Source organism: Sycon ciliatum, chromosome 8 (assembly GCF_964019385.1).
Source record: "Sycon ciliatum chromosome 8, ocSycCili1.1, whole genome shotgun sequence".
In the NCBI taxonomy this organism is placed as follows: Eukaryota; Metazoa; Porifera; class Calcarea; order Leucosolenida; family Sycettidae; genus Sycon; species Sycon ciliatum.
In genome coordinates this window covers 12,731,283-12,756,195 of record NC_088650.1, presented here as the reverse complement: position 1 = coordinate 12,756,195, position 24,913 = coordinate 12,731,283, and the positions used below count along the sequence as shown (strand labels likewise).

General features: G+C 46.9%; 1 protein-coding gene and 1 long non-coding RNA gene across 2 annotated transcripts; one reads left to right on the top strand and one right to left on the bottom strand.

Moving 5' to 3' along the window:
* Nucleotides 1–50: 50 nt before the first annotated feature.
* LOC135823494 (STING ER exit protein-like) lies at nucleotides 51–10,629 on the top strand. The gene is made up of 8 exons (XM_065336338.1): nucleotides 51–304; nucleotides 382–496; nucleotides 2,449–2,490; nucleotides 3,181–3,242; nucleotides 3,778–3,905; nucleotides 7,448–7,507; nucleotides 8,694–8,786; nucleotides 10,056–10,629. Exons 1-8 carry the CDS (start codon nucleotides 181–183, stop codon nucleotides 10,122–10,124), a joined length of 693 nt encoding a protein of 230 aa, XP_065192410.1. The 5' UTR covers nucleotides 51–180; the 3' UTR covers nucleotides 10,125–10,629.
* A 4,759-nt stretch (nucleotides 10,630–15,388) lies between these two features.
* Nucleotides 15,389–17,213, bottom strand: LOC135823308 (uncharacterized). Its single transcript, XR_010554658.1, has 3 exons — nucleotides 17,140–17,213; nucleotides 16,807–16,838; nucleotides 15,389–15,648 (listed from the first exon to the last, which is right to left on the bottom strand). It is a non-coding gene; the product is annotated as an uncharacterized LOC135823308 (long non-coding RNA).
* Nucleotides 17,214–24,913: the final 7,700 nt, after the last annotated feature.

Sequence of the window (24,913 nt, the reverse complement as noted above, 5' to 3'; positions counted from 1 at the left end):
ACAACCTTCGCAAAAAAAAGAGAAGAAGAACGATGCATTTTTGTAGTCGAATCTCGCCTCATTTCAGCAGTTTGAAATTTTGCTTTCATTCTGGAAAGCAATTTATTCTCTTTCTTCCACAGCATTAGTGCAAGCGTGTACAGAACCTGACCTATCTGCACATGGTGGAGTCTTGACAAGATGCCGAAGATAGTCTCCCACAGTGTGGCTGTGGATGACAATCGCAGCAAGAGAGACTATGGCGTGAACGAAGTATCCCTTTCCGTCTATTACTGCATCTGTGGTCAGATGGTCTTTGTGCTAGGTAAGGAGTTAGTTCCTTGAGCCCAACCACGAGGATAGCATCTAATGCTATGGATGAATGGTTGATCTGTTGTGTAGACTCCACTTTGGAGAAATTGCCCCGCCGACCGAGGGACAACTCATTTGTGGTGGATCTTCGCAAGCGGACCTGCAGACGTCGTTGTGTTCCAGACAAAACAATCTACTTGAAAAGGTGTGTGTGTGTGTGTGTGTGTGTGTGTGTGTGTGTGTGTGTGTGTGTGTGTGTGTGTGTGTGTGTGTGTGTGTGTGTGTGTGTGTGTGTGTGTGTGTGTGTGTGTGTGTGTGTGTGTGTGTGTGTGTGTGTGTGTGTGAGCGTGTGATAGTAATATCATTGCTACGGCATATCATTGCTACGGCAATGCGTTCAAGGTTCAAGGTGTGTGTGTGTGTGTGTGTGTGTGTGTGTGTGTGTGTGTGTGTGTGTGTGTGTCACTGTGTGTGTGTGTGTGCGTGTGTGTGTGTGTGTGTGTGTGTGTGTTCGTTTCCACCTGTGTGCGATCATCAGGCCTCAGGCCTGAATCTAATGGAATGGTTGAGCAATGCCTGTGTGACTAAGACATACACATTGTATATCCCTGGAGTGGCCGTGTTTGGTGTGCAGTGGCTTAAAGCACGTACATTGTACAGTAAAACCTGTAACTAAAGACCGCCGTGACTAGCGACCAGCCTGGTACTACAGACCACTTCACCAGGCATGGACGGTCTCACATTCATTATGGTTGTGCGGTGTAAACCTCTAACTAAAGACCACCTGCCACTAAAGACCGCTTTCTCTGGCGCCAAGGGGTGGTCGTTAGTCACAGGCTTTACTGTAGCATGGATGTGCGTGTTGTGCGTATTGTATAGCTTGCCAATAATACTAGTTCTCTTGTCAAGCAGACAACGCTTGCTGGGATTGCATATTGGCTATTCGAACCTCGCTCATCCGAACACATGGACCAATGGAACCATCAGTCGCAAGGAATGCATGGATGCTATCGATGGCGCCTCACATCGTGGTGCTCCTGGGGAATCCTCGATGTCCTATGTCGAATTAAGTCGCTTGCAGAACCACGTACGCGCACTGATGTACCGATCCATGCAGCTGTAGAACACTCTAAAGCTCGGGAACAGTAGCGATCCATGCAGCTGTAGAACACTCTAAAGCTCGGGAACAGTAGCGGTGCAGAGTGTCTTGGGTTGATCCCCAATTTGGGAAGTTTGTACATACTTACTCGCGTATTTACTCATGATATTAGAGAGGTTCCGCGCTACATAAAGTTTAGCAGCTTTACGTACGTGGACGAGGAAAACTCGTGAATTCGCGAGTTTGCACTCCACTTACGGAAAGTTGTCTGCGTAGGGTACGTAAACGGAGCTCTACTAACGAAGGTGCTCCGTAAGTGGATTGGAGTATACATTTATGACTCTCTCCCTAGGTCGTACACTGTCGCGTTAGGAGTTGCCAAGGGCAGCTACGTGATTCGGAAACTCCATATGGCGGAATACGGATCCGCATTCAGTGTGCGTATGCCTTTCCGTAGATCGACTACGTGTTCACTAGAAGTAACGTAATTACGTTGTGCGGAACCTGTCTATTGTAGCTTCCCTGTGTTTTTAGGCCAGTCTCGATTTGTCCAGCCTTCCTATGGAGTGGCTTCACAGTGAAGTTCACACCTTGGTCATGTGACTAAATTTGTGTAGGAAGCGATCATGGCATGTTAACAGTGGAACCAGCATGTCCAGCATCATGTCACCAAGAGTACATGAAACCCAGAGTGCGCAGCTCGGATGGCCTATGGGTTGATGTCACGGCGAACTTCCGGGATTGCATCAGTTTAGTGATGTAGTGCATGCAAGCAGGATGCGAGCGGATCTCTTTCTGCGCAGCTGCAGTTCAGTTGTACGCACTACGCCACTTCCTGCCGCTTATCTGCACCAACTATGATAAAACCCCGAAATTTTGCTGGTACGGACACCCATGCAGAAATAGTCACAAGCTGCACACTCCGGGTTTTTTTCATGTACTCTTGACGTCACCCATAAGTTGAGGAGTTGAGTGGAGTTGGAACCAACATGGCTGTTCCATATGGTTATGTGATGTACTCTATGCCTTTTTTCTTTCTTTTTTTGGTCTTTATCCAGGACGGAAGGGCTGGAATTGCAAATCCGTGAAAAGTGTCAGACGTACGTAAGCCTAGGGTTGACCGTTGCCGCAATGTGCACTGGCATTTCACTCTAGAGTCGCGGCTAGTAAATTCTGGACCGGTCTGCACTCGCAGAGCCGAAGGCTGCGCGGTCTGGGACCTGTGCACGTTGTACAGTAAAAGATCTGGATCCCCCCCCCCCCCCCCCCCCCCCCCTAATCCTGGCACGTCTTCAGTCACAAAATTGGCTTTTTCAACGAAAAACGGCCCCAAAAATTATTGATTGGCATCACAAAATGTTTTCTTGCATCCAGTGAGTATGTATGTTCTGAGTTACATGCAATTCCTAGTTACGGGCAGTGCTCGGTCCCAACCTGCCCGGGTCTGGGAAGTTTTACTGTACATGTAATACCAATCAGTCCACGGTAGTAAATGTGCACAGCAATCCTGATAATGACAGTGATTTCACTTGCCACGACTGTATATCAAGAACAGCAAACTCCACTGCCAATTTCCAACGCAATGGATGAACTGATATCAATCCATTGAGGCAGTCTCTCTCTCTCTCTCTCTCTCTCTCTCTCTCTCTCTCTCTCTCTCTCTCTCTCTCTCTCTCTCTCTCTCTCTCTCTCTCTCTCTCTCTCTCCTTCTCTCTTGCCTCAGAGCCAATCATTGTGCTACTCGTATCAGAGTGTAAAGATTTATATCCTTTCCTTATCTTTTTCCGCAGCTGTGGCCTACCTCTTTTGTACAAGACATCGGAGACCGCACCTTTCTTCTTCGTTCTCGATGGTAAGTACGCTTTAAAATATCAGATTCTTTTTGCTTCATAACCAGCTGCCTGACTCACACCGTACCGGTCCAACTCGCATCCTTGCCGGGTCAGGATAGAAGCATGCACAGTGCACCTTCGCTTATCCGTGCTTCAGTGGTCCACAGTTCGCTCATGAACACTTGATGAATCAGAGTAGGGGAACCCCCTGTGCGCTTGCTGGGCTGAACGTCCGTTAGCGCAGTGTATGATAGCACCTGCCCAATGGACTACGGTTCTATTACTAGTCTTAGCTGTTGATACAACAGTTGCAGTTGAGATATTCACCATGCACGAGTAAAGCTGATCGTGTTCCGCTTCTGAATAACGTTATTGATACCCGTATGTATTGAAGTATAGATTTCACTTATCTGCCTGTTTTCACTTACCCACTCATTTTTTTGGTGTACTCCCTCCCACCCAAACGGAGCGGATAAGCCAGTGTCTACCATATACTGAGCTAGGCAAAAACATGACTTGCAGTGTGATACATGTTGTGTTGTTTTTGGGTCACAGGTGCCGTTTCGTTGACCGGTGATGTCTCCAGCAGTGACGTAAACGTTGGTCCAGAACAAGGAGGTGTTGCCTCGTTCAGTGGCAAGTCAAGAGCATCCGGTGGTGATGGTGAACCCCCTGCCAAGAAGGTATAGTCATTGGCATCCCTTTGTCTTCTTGTTTGCTCAGATTTGGGCCTCGTGGATCCTTTCGTCCGTCTAACAGAAGATGGTGTTGCTGTGTGGGTGTGGGTACTGTGGCAGTGGTAGGTGGTACCACCCAGCGGTTTGATGCTCCCTCCTGAGGTTTGATGCTCCCTCCTGAGGTTTGATGCTCCCTCCTGAGGTTTGATGCTCCCTCCTGAGGTTTTTGAAATGATCACTGTGTGCATGTGCGTACAATGTGGACAGGGTACACTGTTTTCCCTTTGTACTATTCCATAGGTAGCAGCTCATTCTAATTGAGCCCTCGTGGCACTGGAGAGGCTGTATGAACCTTCTTAGATTGCTTTGTGCACATCACCTGCTACAGTTACAATACTGCCGGGCCGCGAGAAACGAACAGGGTAGAATTTCACCAAGCACAGCATACCAATGTATACACGGTGACTCAACCGTGCGTAGACTGTTGTAGTACGTAGCAATAGGAACAGCCGAGGCTACGGGGCCTGAGCCCAGTTCTTCTGCCACCTACAGTACTGTAGCTATGATCTGGACCTGGCCGAAGTGTGGACACGACTCCAGCATGCTTAGTCAATAGATGACTTGCACAAAGATTGTCTGGGTTCGAGACGGGGCAAGTGGACCTTCTGACTCTGACTTCCCCACCTTTTGAGTTCGTGACTTTCGAAGTTTCGCTTTTTGCCTGACGAACACTGAGCTAGTTTTTTGAGCTAGAGAGTAGAGTTGTTTTGATTCGGCTTGTATCGTCATGCCGAAGTGCTGCTACGCTCCTGAATGCACTAGCAGACGAGAGATGGAACTGAGGCTCCCATTCCATACGTTCCTTTTCGAGCCGGCCGGCCGGGAGGCAGAAAAAATGAGGGAATATTATTTTAGTATCATTGGTGTAGGCTGCAACAAGCACGTCGTGGTCCTGAAGTGTGACTACTTTCCCGCAGTGGAAGCGAAGTCAAGCACAACGAAAGTTTGTGGACGTCTGAGAAAGAACTCGATTCCCTTCGATTCGGCTGCACTAGCTCCAGAGCGACCCCAGTCTCCTGAGGACAGACTTCGGAGAGGCCAGGAACCTGCCGAGTCAAGAGTGGAAGCCCAAACCACGAAAATGAGGGGTGGAAGGACTGAGTGTGAGAGCCAGATGGCCTTTAGTAGTACTTCAAAGTAGTATCTGAGTTGAAGGAGAGAACAAGTGTGCTGGAGAAACGCTGCGAAGTCCTCAGGCCTGATGTGTACTAGCTACTGTTGAAGTCTCACTTGTTCCGATATGAACACTTCATCAGCCCTGACTCTGAGCAGCTGTATCTAGACTTGGACTTAGGCCAGAGACATAGCATTGTAAACCTTACTGAAGCCATATGTATCCAATGCCTGGCTCTAGTAAGAAAGCAGTTTGGCGCAGGCTCGCAAACTATGATTGAATCAGGGAGTGGTGGAAAGTCACATTATACCTCCCCATGATTAGCTGGTAATGACGACGATGCGGCTCCGGCTGGATCTCAGTCTCAGAAAGGATTTGTTGGAGCATCATCAAACAGTGCATTCGCCTTCATCATACACTGGCTCCGTTGCCTACAGTAATTCACATTTTGACGGGGCGCGCTGGGACGATACGGAAGGAGCGGTGGGAACCATTGGAGTGCTCATGATGCTGGTTAGCGGAGACCGATGTGTCAGGAACGGGAACGCAACCGCACTACTGTACAGATCAGGAAGCGATGGAAGAGTTGAATCTGCTCAGCCTTCCATGCCGTGTGCAGGGACACAAGCGTAAAAATGGCTACATTTCAAATGTGAACTGGCGATGGCATTGTGTGGCGACGAACACAACTGCAACTGTTCAAATTTCAGCATTTCAAACATTATGCTTCCCTTGATAACTCACCGAATGGCTTACATGACGGAGTTGGACATTACCAGGCTAGGATTATCATTTGCTGTATTTATGGATAGTCCTTGAGTTTTCAGATGAAGTGCTTTATCTTTTACCTGTCGTTCCTTTAGTATGGCACAATGTCCATGGCTGCTTCCTTGTCTTCATAACAGACTGGTATAATCAGCATGATTCTGCTTTTTTTGAGAAGAAATAAAACTTTCCTTTCGGAAAGGAAGCCCAGAAACGTCAACCCCCATGGACTGTGCTTTATGACTCTCGTCCATCGACGTTAACCGTCGCAATAACTGCTGCATGTATGTTGTGCTGTGCGAACCGTACAAGATTTTACAGCTCACCCACGCCTTCCCAACAGGCTCCTATATCCCATACCGTTAGCGTTACATTGAATATGAACTAGGCTAGCACAGTTATCCTTCGTTCTTTTGATGGCGGCGGGTAGCATGGAACTTGACATGTTCTTGGGATCCTCGTGCAACACTTGCTGTTCCCGGATGCCATATTATTGGGTGCATCGAGGTTGCTTCTATGCTCACTGTTGTTTAGTAAGGGCGCGTTCAGACTACCGATAAAAAGTGACCGATTGGGAAAGGCGCCAAGGTGATTTGATCACGTGACGTTACTGGCACGTTACCGGTGGGAAAGTTTTACTGCCGCGGCGGCTGCGGCAGTAAACTTTTACCGGCAGTAAAAAAGTGCTCAGGCCGCATGCGCGCTGGGAAAAAAGGGAAAATCCCTTGTCAGTGCCGCGGTGAGAGCTGAAAACTTCACGGTAAACGTTAGTTTGTTATCGGTAGTGTGAATGTCCTTCACGGTTATCGGCATTCACGGTTTGACGGGGTTCACGGTAGTCTGAACGCGCCCTAAGACAATTTTTTATAACTATTTCACCGAAGAATAAGGCAAGAGTATTTTGGGTTGGTTTGGACGCCTGGCTTCTCTTCACATAATAATACAGTCATGTACTTCCACTCATTGAGTAGTACAATACCTGCTTCCACTAACCCTACAAGTGCAATGACTCATGAGCTGCTGAAGACAGTGACGATACTGATCATGTACATGTACATGCCGTGCACCGTTCATTCATGCTGACAAAAAGAGTACACTACACTAGTCTACAGACGGTGTAGGGTACCCGCAGTGTAGCCTGGGTGCACAGGGTGCACTTGCCCCGTCTCACTCGCGGCTCGGATCTTTGTGCAAGTCATCTATTTTGCCTGAGGCATTGTGGATGCAAGTACTAATCCCAACATTTTATTATTTTTTTTTTTAAACATAGGAATGGGTTTGCTCGCGCTATTCCGCCGACTTGACTTGACACTTGACTGACTCACGACTGCCATCCAGAGCACACGAGAAGTCCATCGAACCTTCGACTCGGCAAACCTGCAAGAAAGCAGCACTCCCTGCTCAATACACAGTGTTTCAGGGAACTCACCCCTCATCAGTTGAGCTTGAGTGTGGGAGCAAACCCATTCCTAAAAATCATCGCTGAAGTCGCAACCACTATTTTTTAAATATGATTTTTCAAAACCTCTTTTAAGGGCAAAAAAACACAATTTGCAATTACTAACCCCAACATTGTGCACACGTGGTATTGTTCTGTGCCTCTTTGCAGAGAGCGGTTGGAAGCACGGCAGTTAGCACCATGGAGGAGGAAGAGGAGGAATCTGACCAGGTAAGCCACTGAATATCTACTGAACTATCATGTGTTTGCTTTGAAGAATGGTTTCTGTACCCTGGGCTGCGCATGCCGTAAAACACTCAGCCAAGGCCACTTGGGCGCCTGAGCGTAATCGTCCAGACCAGTAGCCGAGCTCCGTACAGTTACGAGGGATTGCAATCCGGTTCGTGACCCAATGCCTCCCGAGTTTCTGCTCAGCAAGGCATGTGATTTGTTCGTGACAGGTGTTGTTGTTGTTTTCGAGGTCATATCCCAGACAAGTATGTCAGCTGGACTTGGATTGAAGCATTGACTAGCGAAGTGACAAGAGAGGCCCCTGCGATTATCGGGGGAGTTTGGGTTTGTCAAGAAAATGAAACTGGATGCACTTGTCTTCAAAACAATATTACACTCCTACCTCGTTTAGCCGGGCTATCCGGGACAGGGCACCGCCCGTAACTTTGAAATGTAACTTTGAAATGTCCTCCAAATCACATACATTGTGATGGAGAAAGGCCATAGATATGGCATGTGGCGTCACCATTTCCACAACCAGTGACAGAAGACTTGAAAAGATTAGTAATATTTCCACTGAAACTCGCCCAAAGGGTGCCCAGTAGACTAAAGTGCGTGTAACTTCGGGGTCCGGATAACCGAGGTATGAGTGTAATCAAACCTGCATCCTAGCACACTCTCGATGCCATATTCCAAGACCGAGTCTCTGGCATGCAGACCGAGTCTCTGGCATGCAAACCCCCGTCCCCAAGAATCTATTCCACCTGGTAGATTTCTTCAGCCCTTGCGTTCCTTGATCCAAGAGGGTGGTGGCGTTCCTGCGGATGCGGAAAACTGGGCCTTTGGCCGAGTCTCACGCGAACCGTGAATTGTTTTTTTTTTTTTGCGTTCGCTAGAATAGCTTCAGTTGTGGGAAGGTATATGTAGATAGGATAAAGCTGACTTGTTTCTATCATTCAGTGTTTGCTGAGGAACCAGACATGAGTCCAATGGGTTGCGAGCTAGTGTAGGCTCTGAGGCAGTGTCACGGGAGAGCTTGTGTCAAACAGTGTAGGAAAGGGTTGGTGGGCCTCTCGATGACCAGGACTCAGAGCGAGACATTGCCATGGCATGTTTTCTGCTGCTGCTCTTACTTCTGCACCAGACAAGACCTGTTGGTGTTGTTCTTGACTTGTTTCTTGTTCAGAAAATTATCGAGCAGTCGTACCAGTCTCACGCACGTGTGGTTGATCAGCTATGGAGGAAGACAGAGCTTGGAAAGACACAGCTGGCTGAACAGGTGAGTGTTGTGTGTGTGTGTGGGGGGGGGGGGGGGGGTAACGATGCCACCAGTAAATTAATCCCCCCTCCCCCCCCCCCCCCCCCCCACACACACACACCTGTATTCTCACTGGCCATGGCAATTTGGTCTTGTTTGATTACGCGGACGTGCACAGAGTGTTTTGAATTCTTTATTCTCGCGATGGCACCATCGCCAATAAGAGTGTTGTTGGTGGTGGTGGTGGTGGTGGTGGTGGTGGTGGTGGTGTTGGTGTTGGTGTTTTTGAATTCTATATTCTCACGATGGCACCATCGCCAATAAGACATTGTTGTTGTTGTTGTTGTTGTTGTTGTTGTTGTTGTTGTTGTTGTTGTTGTTGTTGTTGTTGTTGTTGTTTGTCATCATAGTAGATTAGGAGACCTGGTATGCTCTTGGTAATGGGTGTATGTGCATGTGCATAGAGTGTATGTGCATGTGGGGGGGGGGGGGGGCATGTGTTCCAAGCTTGCTTATAATCGGGGGCTGTGGTATCTTAGTTCTGGAATGTGATGACTTGACTGAATAGTTCTCCGGTATTGGTTTTGTATTACTGTAAGACCAGATATTTTAACGTCAATTACAGTTAACGATCTCCGGATTTTTGTGGGTTAGCAAGGTGAAAATTCTAACGAATTCTGTCTCAAAACCGGCGAATGACTGTACATATACATATCGTTTTGCACATAACGACATCAAATGTTAACGATTCTTTCAAATTCATTAACTCGCTAGAATTAAATGTTCGTTAACATTACTGGTCTTCATCATCATCATCATCATCATAAGCCCATAGCCCTAAGGCCGTCGGGGCGTCACAGAGCAAGTATGAACAAGCGAGCGCCATAAAAATCGATCGCGTGCAGCAGCGAGCAGGGACTGCACGTCAAGTGCAGTCCATGAAATAATATTATCGAGCCATGACATTCTGGCCTTGTAGTAATAATTCATATATCAGCTGGTCTTGCATTCATTCACAACGCCGGTGTGTTGGAGAATAATGTGATTTGCTGTTTTCAGGAATGATACTCTGCAGTTAATTGTAACTGTCTTAACAAGCCATTACATGAAACCTTTTGTTCATCCTTGTTTCTCTGAAGAAGTCCTCAAAGCCATATTTGGTACTTGAAATACGTTAGCTGTTACTTGCGACCTGCTGACCCGTCTAATTCAGCTAAGGTGTTATGTTGTATTGTAACTGACTGGCCCATCTGGCTCTGTGTATGCGTCCATTCCTGTGTTGCTATGCAGGAGGCGATCATGAAGAACGCCAGTGCCGCAAAGAGACAGCGTGGCACTCTTATCGACCGTGTCACATAGAAAGATGTCATGTTATCTTCTTTCTTTTTTTTGTCTTTTTTGAAAATCTTTCTTCACTTTTCAACTCAGGCACGGTGTTTCCTCAGCCTTTGTTGCTTGTATATAGTTGCTGTCTCGGAGACCCCCTCACACACATGATTCATTGTGTTCAGGGTCGCGATGATGTTCTTTGGTTTGCTGTGTACATTGCTAATTTTGATTGAGCTTGTTCGTGTTTGCTTTGTTTTATTTTTTTTATTTCATGGTACTGTGTGTTGCCGGTGCGCTGATGCCATCCTTTGACACACCGCTCCTTTAGTCTGACATTGTACAAGTAAAATGTTATTTAATTTTAAGTTGTTGCCTTGCCTGGCCTTTTGTTTGGTATCCGTACTACCGTTTGAGCATAATTATATGTACTGGGTACATTATGTACATGCAATGTACCCTCCTCCATTCCTGGTGTAGTCCAGAAGGTGAAGTGCAATCCAGGCTGTATTTGTATTCGACTTGGCCTTGTTGCTGACATGATTGCGTACTGTCTTGGTGCTTGGCAACTGCCAAGTATGGACGGGGGAAAGAGTTGGAGGGCAATACACGAAAAACCTGCCTGCCCGTGGAGAACGCTGATTGGCTGTACTCGTACAGGCAACCTCCCAGTTCACATTCGACGGAACGCTGACGGTACGGGACGTAAGGGCCTAGGCCTAGCCTAGATAGCGCCTGTCGGGATAGCTGGGGCGAGCTGTACGACATGCTGCAGTCGTTGCGTCGTTCAACAGCGAACGGCGCCAGTCATAAGGCATGCGTACTGCACGGTCCGGGCAGGTGACTTTTGGACCTAATTTCTTGTTTTTTGGAAGTTCTTCTCAATTATTTCTCCTTGAATGAAGCGGAATCAAGTTCACAATACCAGTTTTTCATGAACACCAAAAAAGTAGCTTCGAAAGGTGTGCCATTCAAATAATAGCTCCAGGAAATGATAAAACAGACTTACAGGTCGTCTGTCACGCTCCTGAACTATCCTTTTAAAATATCATAAGTGACATCAGACCTTATCTTGTTAAAATTCAACTCAAGTCTTGTCAGCCATTCTGCGAGTTATCATGGGAAGCGCAGTGTTCGAAATGCTAAAAGTGTTCGAAATGCCCTTCCCCTGCTATCGCCGAAGTCGCACCAACCTCTTCTTCACATTGTTGTCCCCAGCGTGGGCTTGCGAATTAGATGGTTTGGAGGCAACAACGTTGTGAATAGCCAACGGTCCTCAGCGCTTGTTCAGCACCTCCATGAGCGACACTGACTCACGCTGCTATCTGGGGTTCACAAGGTGTTTGTCGCTGGAAACGGAGCGTCGCTGTAAGTTTGTATCCCTGGTGATGTTTGTGCCTGGAGAGCACTATGTACACGGTGATATAACTTATAAGTGGTGCTTTTCAGGCACAATCTTCCTCGCGGCCTACTCAAGCTCAACTGATGAGGGGTGAATTCCCCGAAACACTGTGAGCAGGGAGTGGTCACTGGTGCTTTCTTGCAGGTTTGCCGAGTGGACGGTTCGATGGACCTTTCGTGTGCTCTGGATAGCATTCGTGAGTCAGTCAAGTGAGAATTCAAGTCGGCAGGAAAACCGCGAGCTCCGATGTAATGATGTAGGGAGCAGGGCCTAGGCTAGGGAGTAGTACAATACCATAATTATTGTACTACTCCCTGGTACTTGGTAGGGAGCAACACACTCTTTTCCTATCCTAACCTGAATTTTTTTCTTTTTTTAAAGAAAAAGGTAGAATAGGAAAAGAGTGTTTAAAAAACTCCTTTTTTCTATTTTCTGCCCATATCCATGGCGTCCATCTCTCAGCTCGTTCCTCCGTGACTCACGCTCAAATCGATCTGCACCACATACTATTGTGTATCAGCGACATGAAAAAGAAAAGAGAAGGCACTATGAGGAGCGGGTGAGGCAGGTTGAGCAAGCCTCCTTTGTTCCGGCGGTCATGTCAGCCAGTGGCGGAATGGGTCCAGCATCAACAGCACTGTATAAACGAATCGCTCATCTGTTGGCGGAGAAGAGGGGTGAGCATTACTCTCATGTTATGGCATTTGTTAGAAGCAGGATTTCCTTCAGCCTTCTGAAATCCTGTATCATGTGCATTCGCGGTTGTAGGCGTTTAAATTTTGGTTTGAAATTTGCACCCTCCTGCGGAGCCCACGCTGCTTTGGCAGTGGCGGAGGCTCGCTTGCCGACGTAACCGTCGGAGATCATCATGAACAACGGACTGACTAATTATTCACTTGTCCTGTCTTTATAAATAACATGTTATTGCATATGTTCTTGGTTTAGTTTTTGGCCTTTTTCGTGCTTTGGAGTTAATAACATTTTCCTCACTAGTAAATTAAAAAACATATGATACTATAAAAAAAAAAAAAAAAAAAAAAAAAAAAAAGGAGGACAGAGGCATGTCAGTGAGGAGTGGCATTGTGTTTGGTGTCAGAGAAGTGCGTGCAAATGTGACTGTGAAACAGGGACTGCGAGGCTGTGGCTCTCAGGTCCGCGGGCAAGGCATTCCAGACAGTAGCGGTGCGGAAGAGAAATGACCTCCCGGCGTGTTTCCCAACCCGTGGCAGCGTGAATGCGAGTTGGCGGCGGCGACTACGCGTGGGGCAGTATCCCGCTGCTTCAAAAAGTTCTGGTTGGGTGGTGACCAGTGGAAGAATTCCATAAGGCAGGCGATCTTCCTGCGCCAGGATAGACTTGGCCACCCCAGCTGTTTAAACAATGATGACTTGGGCTCGTCTGATGGGCAAGGGCATCTCTCAAGCCGCATGACTGTGCGAGCTACTCTGGCTTTCAGCCGTTCAAGGGTGAGCCGCTGTGCAGCAGAGAGGGAGGACTCCCATACTGGGGCGGCGTATTCTGCTGTGGGGGGGGGGGGGGGGGACATACGTAATGTACAGCTTCCTGACGATGTCTCCTGAACGCAGCGCTGTTACTGTCACCACCAGAGAAGGTGCTCTCTGTAGACGAGGTTGGTGATGTCCCGACGCGGCCATGGGTAGGCCTTCACCACGTCGGAACACCCGAACTACACGTTGGTTGTCCCTAGGCCTGGGCGGATAATGCTAGCATTATAAGTAGCATTATAGTGTGCGATTTGCGACGAGCATTATGCAAGCATTATAACACATTTCCGCAAAAGTGGCATTATACTCAAATGGCCCTTACTTCTCCGAAAACCAGCTGGCCAGGCTTATGGTGAAAATCATTTATATGAGAAAAATAATGTTTTGGAAAAAGGTTGTGTCGCGTGGACGCTCGAGTGCAGTGCAGTGGCAAAGAGACTCTCGCTTGTTTGAAGAAGTAGCAGTCATGGCAGGAAGGGTTTCAGCAGTCAGGAAAGTCAAAGGGCTTATATTCCCTGCTACTCCTCTAGTCACATCGAAGAGTATTTGAGCTGATCGAACGGATTCCATCCCCTACACTCAGGGATGGCGAAATTTCTGCGCTAGCTGCTGCTTGCGGAAAATGGTGAAGAAATCGTCTCCAGTTAGAGTCGTGATGGCGATAGCGAGGAGAACCTGGACGACATCGATCCAGCCAATCGAAGTACGGAGATACTAGCTGTTTCTGGGCCTCACACAAAGGGAACACGCGCAGCAGAGCTCATACGTTTGCAGCAAGTTCACCAGGAAAAAGGCTTGAAGCGCAGTGTGAAAACTGTTTTGAATTGAAGTCCTTGGCGATTAAGTGCTACTGAATGCCAGGCGAATGAGCGAGCAGATCGAGAGACCTCCACTCGAGACTTTCCTCGCTGGACAGCTAGCTGCAAGGGATTGTATGGAGCAATAGCAACATAAAATTAGCATTATGATCATGATTTTCTAGCATTTTCTATGCCGTCTACGTAGACTACGAAACGTGCACAATACTGCCCAAACCAAGCCATTTTTCCATACTTACTACTGGTGAATTGCTGGAATTACAGGGGAACAGCAGCATTACAAGTAGCATTATGATACAGTTTTTCTGGCATTGCCATTAGCATTATCCCGCAAAATAACTAGCATTATCCGCCCAGGCCTAGTTGTCCCCACTACCACTTACGTCTTACCTCTGGGGTCAACTAGAGTCATACGGAGCTGTTATACCCTGGCCTCTGGTGAACGACGTACAGATGTGGTTCTGCGGAAGAAAGATTTTCTTATCCCTTCACAAAGAACTAGTTTAGTAGGAATGAGCACAGTTCAGTCGACAAAGTAACTATTTTATTGAGCAATGTTAGGCCCAGAAGTAAGGAAACTACGTGATTATGCGAATGAGGTAGAAACAATGCGTGGTAGCTGTGGCCTGTGGACTATGAAAAGATCAACTAGCGTGCTCAAAGAAGCAGCCCACCACGGTCGGCGAATGTATTAGCGAACCACAAAAAAGAAGAGCAAGGCTGTTTAATAGTAGGTTTGCGAAAATTGAAGTAAAATTAATTAGGTCACTCAGTCACGTATTCATCCCGCGTTCCTGGATGTCAGTCCTTCTTCGAAAAAACTTTTGTTTGTCAGGCCGGGGAAAGAAGTCTAGTACTTAGCCTTAGGTACGTAACAGTGTCCTCCACCTTGTTCATTATAGCAATAAAAACTGCTTTATGGCAGTTTTCTAAAAAAGGTTATTGTGTTCTAGTCCATGGACCCCGTCTAAAAAGTAAGAAATTAACGAAATGTGACAGCCGAAAATTAAAATTTCACACAAAACCTCACAATAATCACAACACTTGAAATGCTGCTTTCAACACTAAACTTGTACTGCACCAACAATTGGCAACATGCATGCACAGGAAAGAGGATCACGAGGGGAAAAGGTCTTCTACATGTAGGTTTTAATTCTGTGTGTGATTATTGTGAGGTTTTGTGTGAAATTTTAATTTTCGGCTATCACATTTCGTTAATTTCTTACTTTTTAGACGGGGTCCATGGACTAGAACACAATAACCTTTTTTAGAAAACTGCCATAAAGCAGTTTTTATTGCTATAATTTCTTTTGTTTTTTCTGTCACCAATCAATGGATCTGGAATGCCCTATATCAATAATTATGTAAATGATGGCCTTCACATCATATCAAGAGGTTTATGTACTCTTAAGATCTTGATCATATCAATACCGTATTACGCATTGATTTGCTAGCCTTTTTTTTGCAGAAAATGGCACTAGCATAATGCATGTTCTTCTGCGGGGAAACATGTGAGTAGTGGTGGTGATACTTTTTTTATACGGAGGTCATTCTGTGCATGTTGCTGTTGCAGAATTTCATGACTCATAAATTTGTCTTGCCTTTCAGATAGTTCAGATTTCCCCACCCTCGATCAGATTTATTTGAGAAATGTAGCCATGCGGTGCGTGTCGCAGATGTTTTTGTTGATTCTGTGTTTATTATGGTTTATAATCATGGGTTATCGTGATAAGGTCATCCAGCATCATATTGCACTGAAATCGTAATCCTGTTGATGTCGATACAACTTTTGGAAGTAGTTCAATGACTTCAAACTGTTAGTCCACGATTTTCTAAAACAACACAGCAAAGGAGGAACAATAAACATGTATTAAAATGTAAACAAATACATTGCTGAGGCCGACACCTCATTCCAACAACTACACTGATCCTGAGGATAAAAGGGTCAAGGCTATGGTTGGAGGTACTGATACTGAGAGATAAGCAAGGCACTCCATGATAATAAAATCTTACATATATTTTGGTGAGTATGAATGATATCCAGTCGAACCTTTTTTAGGACGAACACCAAGGGACCGATGGTATTTATTATGTGAGTTTGTCTAAACCTATTTTATAACCAGTGAATACAATTATTTCTCCAATAGACATACAAATAGATTCTTCTACAGCGAAAGATTCTAAGCCACACCGACTCATTGACTCGTCTGGTATGAAACAAAAGAGTCACTAGAGAGGTTCTGCAAAACGAAAATGCGTACAAACTTTCGCTCTACATCATGAAGTGCGAAACTTCGCACGAACTTTCGCAACTTTGGACGCGAAACTTGCAGGGAACGCGAAATGAACTGTCGTAGGAAATTTCGTGAGATCGGGTCATGGCGTACGTGCACTTGGCCCGCGCAAACTACGAAAATGTGCAGAACGCAAAGTTCGCGCAAAAATTCGTACACACTTTCGCAAGGACTGTCGCGAAACTTCGTTCGAATTTTCGTTTTGCAGAACCTCTCTACTGAACGTTTCTTTAGCAACATGACGGCAACTGAAACAGCAACAGAGAAAGTACGATACATGTTCTGCACATTCTTGCAGGTACTACAAACAGATTGCAGATCGTAATTCTTGCTTTGGCGGCACGAAACTTTATTTGGGGCAGTGCCATCTCGACGGTACTCACAAATCAAACAGCCCAGACTCGAGTAAACAAGTCCAATCATACAAGTACGAGATTTTCACGAGACGACACTGCACCCATTGGCTTGTTTCGTATGAAGCAAACAAGTTACTGAACCTCTCCACAATGTAGATTTTCACTGATATGCGAATTTATTTGGCAAACTCGGTCAATGAGTCCTTGAACCTTTCCCTCCAGATTGGGAACTGCCAACGATAGTATGCCACTGACCAGTGCCTTAGTAGGCCCTTACTTGTAACGTACTAATGTGCAATGAATATGAGTATTTTGACAACACATCTAACATAAGCCTTACCGTCAAGAAGGTGAACTCGCCTTCTTCGCACACTGTAGGCAAGGGCAAAGAGATAAAAATGGATCTAAATCCGAATAAAATCAGCACAAGTTTCCGTAAATGAAAGGGTGAGCATAAGCAAATGAATCGAAGGAAACTGGTCAACTCAGAGATCACCTGTCATTGAGTATTCCGTAACAGGAGGCCTCGGCAGCGGAAAAGCTAAATTTAGAAAGGAGGTCCTGTCAGCTTTTCCATTATTAATTTTATTGCATTCCGCCCAAAATCAGCACACTTTTCGTAAATGAAAGAGTCAACACAAGCAAATGAATCAAAGGGAACTGGTCAACTCACCTGTCATTGAGTAATATTCCGCGAAAGGAGGTCTCAGCAGCGCCGAAACGAAATAAGCCAGGCCAGGAGACGAAATATCCGAAACAGCTCATGCAAGAAGCAGTTCCAAAGGAGGAAGTAATTAGTTCCTCGTGCATGCACACGTACATCCGAAAAGGCAACAACAAAAAGTCTGCAATGCACACGCATGCGGCCAGCCGGCCGCGCGATGGTAGGAGCCGTGGAGTAGCTCCCTAGGCCCTTGTCCAGGACCAGGTACCGAGCATCTTACGTAGAAACTTACGTAGCTACGTAGACAACGTGTCTGAATAGCGGTGTCGTTAGGTAGCGCCATGTGAACACAATAATAGAAAAGCTGACAGGATCGCTTTTCTAAATGCTGTCAAACCGACAACAGTTACATGTGTGAACAAGGTTTATCTAATAGTAATACTAGTAGCACTGTACTACATTATTACAGGGTAGATGTTGAATGATTAAAAATTATTATTATTAGGCACTTCACCCCATTTTTTGAAATCGCGTTTTTTCCAGGTTTATCATCGGTAATCGATGGTGGTGGGTATCACAAGGTCACACAGAAAATTTTATTGAAATCCACAGTGATACCACTCAGATATGAAGGGTTGAAGATAGGCAGTTGCATAAGGCGAAATCAATACAATTTGTGGCACCAACAGCATCTCCGAAGTATCATCAGTGGATATAGTCACAAAACATCAGAGTGTTTTTTTCAAGCACACATCACTCACTTACACCAACAACCCTGTATGGATCGAAACAATACAGATCAAAGTTCAGAATAGGCAAGAATACGGCAATTGTGACCGCAATCACTATAGCAACTCCATAGCAACCCATAGCAACGCCATAGTAACCCATAGTAACAGCTTCAGTTTGCTGTGAAATGAACTGATAACGACATACTGGCAAGCTCCTGCGGGTACTAAAGCGTAAGAGCTATAAAGACATTCTTCTGGCACCAAAACAACAGAGAACTTCCTCGTTGTACGCCGTACACCGCAACGTGGAGGGTAAGTACGCGCGCGCGCGCGAATTACTGCACAGGACATTCGTGCCCACAGTCATGCCATCTCAAGTGATTCCAAGTTGGCAAGAAGTTCCTCAGGACCTCTGTTGGTAGCTTCTTTCCCTGGTGTGATATCTGCCACCCTCTCCTTCAACTGCTCCATGCAGCAGTCATGAATTGCCTGCTGGTGAGCTTTGAAATTTTGGTGAAGCGTGCCTGGCTGCGTATATCAAAGCATCCCCTCATCAGAGGGTTTCTCCAGCAGCCACTGTGCCTTTTGATTGTTCGTAAACATCAGTAGGCCTTCCAGCGCAACCGTGTCAAAACTTGGCTTTCAGTACGCTTTGAGAATTCGCCCAGGTAGGACGACGCATCGTCGTTCTCCTCCGCCTAAAGCGCATACTTCTCAGTGCCTACGTACATAATGTCTCCTTGCGCAGCGATGCGCAAGCCCTGGCAAACAAGAACTCTACTGTTTCCGAATGGAAAGACGACGCTGAAGACGATAAGCAGCGTTTCAAACGCGAGCAAACAACAGTTCTTTGTGAAAAAACTCTTTGCTGGTAGTGTACGTGATCTACAACTCGCAAAAATGTACGCACTATGACGTATGCGGGATCTACTGAAAGCTGAACGTCAGAGCAACACGATGCGCCCAACTATCAGCCCGTACAACGAAGCATAGCGCGTAACTGTACAGTTTTGCGCATGCACTTGACTGGTGCCACGCAAGTACGCACTCTCACCTTAGCAAATTTTGACAGGTCCTGTCACGTGACTGAAGTGCCTAATATTATTATTATTATTTATTAAATTTTTAATAGGGCATTCCCACAGGCCTAAGGCCTTCTTACGGGGTACCCTATATGTTTTTGTATAGATGAGCGGAAGTCTGATAGCGTGGAGCAAATACGAACAGAAGCAGGGAGCGAATTCCAGCGATCTGCACCTAAGAAGCTTAATGCGTACAAGCCATAGCGGTTATTAGCCGGGGGAAGAGCAAGAGACAGAGTAACCTGCGAGCGGGTGATTGACGCTGTGTGTGTGGCATTGACTCTAGTCACAAAACAGTCTGCTAAGAGCGGGCTGCACACCTTATGTAATGATCTGTAAATAAGTACGAACAATTTGAATCTCAAACGTAAGGAGATAGAAGCTAGGTGGTATCTGGCTAGAATAGTAGAAATGTCACAGAACCTTGGATAACCAAAAACAGTTCTAACTGCACGGTTGCTGAGGCAAGTCAAGCGATCTTGTTGCCCAGCCTGCAGACTGTGATAAAAAGCATTGGAACCGTACTCCAGTTGAGCCTGTATGAACGCGCAGTAGAAGGTTCTCTTTGCATCAATTGTTAGACGGTCACGGATTCTACGAAACACAGCTAGCTTGTCGCCTACCTTTCGCTCAAGGGCACTGATGTGGTCAGCGAATGTCAGGTGCTGGTCAAAGGTCATACCAAGGTACTTGACGGTGGTCGCTGGTGGAATTGAGACATTGTCAATGGTTAGTCGGAGGGAGGAGCATACTTTTTTCGATCTGGAGTGGAACACAATGAACTGGGTCTTGCTGGCATTCAGGATTAGTCCTCGTTCACTGAGGAAGTCCCTGATACGACACACATCTCGGGCCAGTTCTTCGGTAGTTTGTTGTAGGTTGCGGCCTGCTAGGTACAGGGCGACATCGTCAGCGTACTGGCGCACCATGCTGGAAGATGCTGCCGAGGGCAATTTGCGTACAGATAGGTTAAAGAGCACAGGTCCGAGGGTGGATCCCTGAGGAACTCCCCTGTGAGCTTCGTACAGTTCACCTCTGGACGTACGTGTTACCACTCGCTGCCGCCTGCCTCGTAGGTAGCTCGCAAACCATTGCAGGGCGCTATCTCCGACGCCGATCTCAAAAAGCTCCTGCAGGAGCATGTTGTGATTGACCGTGTCAAATGCTTTCGACATATCAAGAAACGCTGCCACCACAAATTTACCGGCATCCAGACTTTGCTGCCAGTCATTCGCCACCAAGGCTAGCAAGTCATCGCAGGAGTGTTGTCTTCTGTAGGCGAACTGTTCAGGCGGCAGTGCTTGGTTTGCTTGTGGAGCGTCACGCACGAATTCCATTAGCTGGTCAAGGGCGCAGCGTTCTAACAGCTTTGACATTTGCGGAAGGAGCGATATTGGCCTGTAATTAGTAGGATCGCTGTGATCACCTCGCTTATGTATTGGCCGAACGTTAGCCTGTTTGTACGGAGTTGGGAAAGTTCCAGATTGTAGTGAGTCTGAAAATAGCGGAGCGAGAACAGGGGCAATCCCGTCAGCTGCAGACTTGTAGATTGCTGCGGGTACGTTGTCGGGGCCGCACGCTTTACGGCAGTCCAACCGCTTTAGGTAGAATTCTACGAGGCTTGTCGGGATGCGGTCGAAAGTGCAAAAGTTGTGTTCAGGCATCGGACCTAGTGGCAGTGTAGTGTGCGTTGTAGCGGTTGGTGTAGTTGGTGAACCCGGTGATACTATTTCGGAGAATGTAGCTGTGATGGCTTTGACCTCTGCACCTGGTTCACGGTGGATCTTGATTCGACCAAGCAGAGTGTTTAGAACATTCCATTGGCCTCTGGGGTTCTTCCTATTGTAAATAAATTCGTTCTGAAAGAATGTGGCTTGCTTGCGACGCGTGAGAAGTTTGCATTGCCGCCGCAGTGTCCGGAAGTTCTGGACTAGTTGCGGGTCAGCTGGGTTCTTTCTCATTTTCCTGTGCGAACGCTTCCTCCTGAACAACAATTTCCGGAGCTCGTCATCTACCCAAGGGGCAGGTTTGTATTTGCCACGTAGTTTGACGGTTGTCATTGGACAGTGCTTGTCCAGGACCTCAGATACGTTGTGTTGGAATAGTTGAATTCGTTGGCATGTAGTAGTTGTGGTGTCAGTGGATGTGTCGAGCAATGCGGATGCCAGTTGGTCTCTAAAGGTACTCATATCAATCGATCTAATGGGCGGCTTACTTGTCTGGACCCACTGCTCCTTTGGGAGGGAACGTAGGGTTACTGTCATGTCAACTAGGACAAGCTGGTGGTCCGATGCATCGCATGGCTCGACTTTGCAGCTGTTCACGGTGAAGTGTCTACCTTGTGTGGCCTGAGATAGGTGGGTGTTGTCGAATGTCTTGGGTACTAGTACTAGGTCTAAGATGGATTCAGTAGGAAGTCTAGTCGGCGATATCACTATGTTATGGAGACTGGTTGTGTGGCAGAATGTCTGCAGGTGCTTGTGGTGAGGATGCTGAGTGTCTCGTGTGTTCACATTGAAGTCACCAAGAACAATGGTGTGGGACGATTTTGGTGTCTGTGCTGCGATGTCATCAACAGTGTTGGTGAGTTGTTGCCAAAACGACACTGGTGTTGAGGGTGGTCGATATGTACAGATGATATTCAGTGGATTTCCATCCAACCGCAGGTGAATTGCTGCAGTTTCAATGTCAAATATTGTTCTTAGTTGACGGTACTTAAACTTATTTCTGATGTACAAGCAAACGCCGCCTCCTTTTTTGCTTGTCCTGTCAAATCTGTGGACGTCGTAGCCTGGTAGAAAGATGGCACTGTTTGTCGAGGTGGCTGTCAGCCATGTCTCCGTAACAGCAAGGATATCAATGTTGTGTTTGTGCAGAAGATAGTGAATGTCCCTAAGCTTATTCAATAGGCTGCAGATATTAATATGTGCTATAGTAAGATTAAAGAGTAATAATGTATTGCATGCATTTGAATGAGTGATACTTATCTGTGGCGTAGAGGTAGAGATGCTCTGGGGAGTGCTGCATGCGTTGGCGACAATAGTATTCTGTTGTGCGGGGACTCGTCATTGTGCAGGCTTGTCCTGAAGTAACCTCGCCAATTCAGCGTCATCCAGTGGTTTCCCTTGTACCAATATTTTGTCGTAGGGAAGGGAACAAGCAGTGCCAAGCCCTCGCAATTGTTTAAATGTGGGAAGTACCTGTCTCCTTCGTGCCTGTTGAGAGGGAGTTAGGTCGTGGCTAACGTAAATCGGTTGACCATTGTGGCGGAGCGTCATTTTATTTCTTAGGAGAGAGGCTTTTCCAGATTTGTTTGTTTTAATGAGGACCGGTCTGGGGCGTACGTTTGTGTCCTCTCTTGGCCTTCCAATACGTAGCACCTCTTGGATCAGAGTGTTTGACGGGACAAGGGTTCGTGCGAGTGAGGGGAGGTCCTCTCCCTGACATTCCGCCACGCCGTGCAATAGTACGTTGTTTTCCCTTCCCTTCTGGTTCAGGAGTTCCTCGACCAGATCTTGAGTAGTGCCATTCACGGTCTCTCGGTTCAGGCCGGGTTCGGTTTGGTTGTGAGGCTGGTTCCGCATGTGTACCTCCAATCGGGACATCCTGTCAAGAATGGCTGGTTTACCACCGTCTTGGCGCCACTCGCTGACCTCTCTGCGTAGGCCAGTGTTCTCCCGTTCCAGGCTGTCCACTCTCTTCATGAGTATGTCTATGTCACGGGCCTGCTTTCGTAACAAATTTGTCATGTTTTGCAAATTCTCATGGACTGGCGCCAGTCCGTCTGCCACAACATTACTGAGGTCGGAACGCAGGTCCAACCTCAGGCCATTTATTAGGCTCACCATGTCCATATTGAGTTCTCCGGATGCGGGTAGAGACGGGGCCGAGGGCGATGGTAGGTTTCCAGTTGTCTGGCGCTTGGGGGCCGGAATTTCGGTGGGGCTGTCGGACCGATCCTGCACCTTGGATTTTTCTCCGACTTTCCTCACTGGTGTAGGTGGCACAATGTCGGGATCCTCTAAAAGCTCTGGAGTGTTACCTTCCCCACGACCAGCGTGAGGAGGGGAGGTAACACGACTAAGTAAATTCCGAACTACTCGCGACATCTTGGATTTCTGTCTAAAAATATAGACCAAACTGCTATTATATAGGGGGTTTCCACGTATAAAACTGGCATAGCTGAGTACTGTACTAGTATTGGATTTTCTAATATACCATACTATCCTTTGCCACCACAGCAGGCGAAGCTCGACCAACCTAAACGTACTAGACTTCTTTCTCCTGACAAACAAAAGTTTTTTTGAAGGACTGACGTCCAGGAACGCGAGATGAATACGGGACTGAGTGACCTAATTTTAACGGTAATTTACTTTAATTTTCGCAAACTCACTAACAATCTTAGACGTCTTTCCACACCAATGAACTCGCCGTTCCATCCGCGGTTAACCGGTTGGCTGCTCTTCTTTTTTGTGGCTCGCCAATACATTCGCCGATCGCGGTGGGCTGCTTCTTTTTTTCATAGTCCACAGGGCTACCACGCATTGTTTCTACCTCAGTCGCATATAAGCCGAGTAAAATACCGAGGCGAAGCCGAGGTCTTTTACGAAGTTTTTACTTCCTATACTGACCAAGTACGAAGTCAATATTAGATTTATCACGACTAGCCAAAGCCTGTGTTCAATCCCTAAAAGGAGTAAAATATAAGCAGTCAATAATATACATGTACATGTAGCCCTAGCTGGCCCTAAGGAGTGAAATGTGCAGGAATATTTGACTGCTTAGGTATGGCAAAAATCTATGGGAGTCAATACTAAGACTAAGTAGTAAGAGAGTGATAAAGTACAGTATTGGAAAGGAGTATCCAAAAACGTCTCGGCAAATGTCTTTGCCAGGGTCTCCTGACAATTTTAAGCTATAGATTGTCCAAATCGACCAAGGGGGAAATGCTCTGTACTGATTTTAGTAACCCCGGGTCCCAGCGGCGCGCAACCTCTTGCGCGAAAATGTGCGAGGATCAAACAACAAGAAAAACCCATGCACGCAGCGGAACAGAAACGCGTGCCGTCGAAGAGAAAATAAATCATTGTGCACAGATTGTTCAGTGTTCTCTCCTCGGTTCGCCCGCGGCGTTGGTTGCTGTGCTTCCATTCTCGCAGCAGTTCTTGTGGCAGCGCATTTCGCCATCATGGAGGAACTGGTACCGTGGGAAACCTGGTCTTTAGTGGCCCTCGACTATAACGCCTGGCGGATTTGCTGATCCCGGCTCCATCCGATCAAGAGCTTTGTGTGGTATGTTCTCGGCGTTACCTGCCTGGGGAGCTCTGACTCGTTTGTTTGTCTTCTTACCTGTGGAACATCGCGATCGCTCATTGTAGCATCAGCTTTCGGTCGAACAGCGGCTACATGACATGTTGTATTTCCTGGGACTAGCACAGGTTGCGTTTCGCCTTCTCCTTCGGTGGACCAATTATACAAGTGCAAGGCACAGGGAAAGGCAAGTCGCTGCCGAGGACAAGCACAGCTAGCAGTAACCATGGTAACTGTTCAGTGGTGCGGACTATTCCACTGGAGTATGCACGATCGTAAAAAGCACAAGATCGAGACGAACGGAAACCATGGAAACGAGAATGGTTTGACACTGCATGTCGAGAGAAGCGAGGAAAGGACAGGTCCGACCAAAATATCGCGAACATCGGCTAAGGCCGGTCACATTGAGGGAACAATCCTCAGATTCTAAACCGGGAATAATCTTTTCTGCTTTTCATCACGGTCACACTGGATACGCACAATGAAAATAATCTCACCTACACGAGCTACATTTTTTGTCACCATCCGCTTCTGGCAGTGTATCAACTCCGCTCCTGGGCCAGAGCTGCATCAGCAAAGCCTCTAGAGTATCGCTCCACTTCAGAACGCAATAAAAAACAAGGAAACTCAAAGAAATCCAGTGGAAGCCGCGGATGATTA

Excerpts from the sequence above, each read along its gene's own strand:
- LOC135823494 (XM_065336338.1), top strand. The coding sequence starts at position 181 with ATGCCGAAGATAGTCTCCCACAGTGTGGCTGTGGATGACAATCGCAGC. Across the intron at positions 3,243-3,777 it reads TTTCTTCTTCGTTCTCGATG|GTGCCGTTTCGTTGACCGGT; the intron begins GTAAGTACGCTT and ends TTTGGGTCACAG. Across the intron at positions 8,787-10,055 it reads AGACACAGCTGGCTGAACAG|GAGGCGATCATGAAGAACGC; the intron begins GTGAGTGTTGTG and ends GTTGCTATGCAG.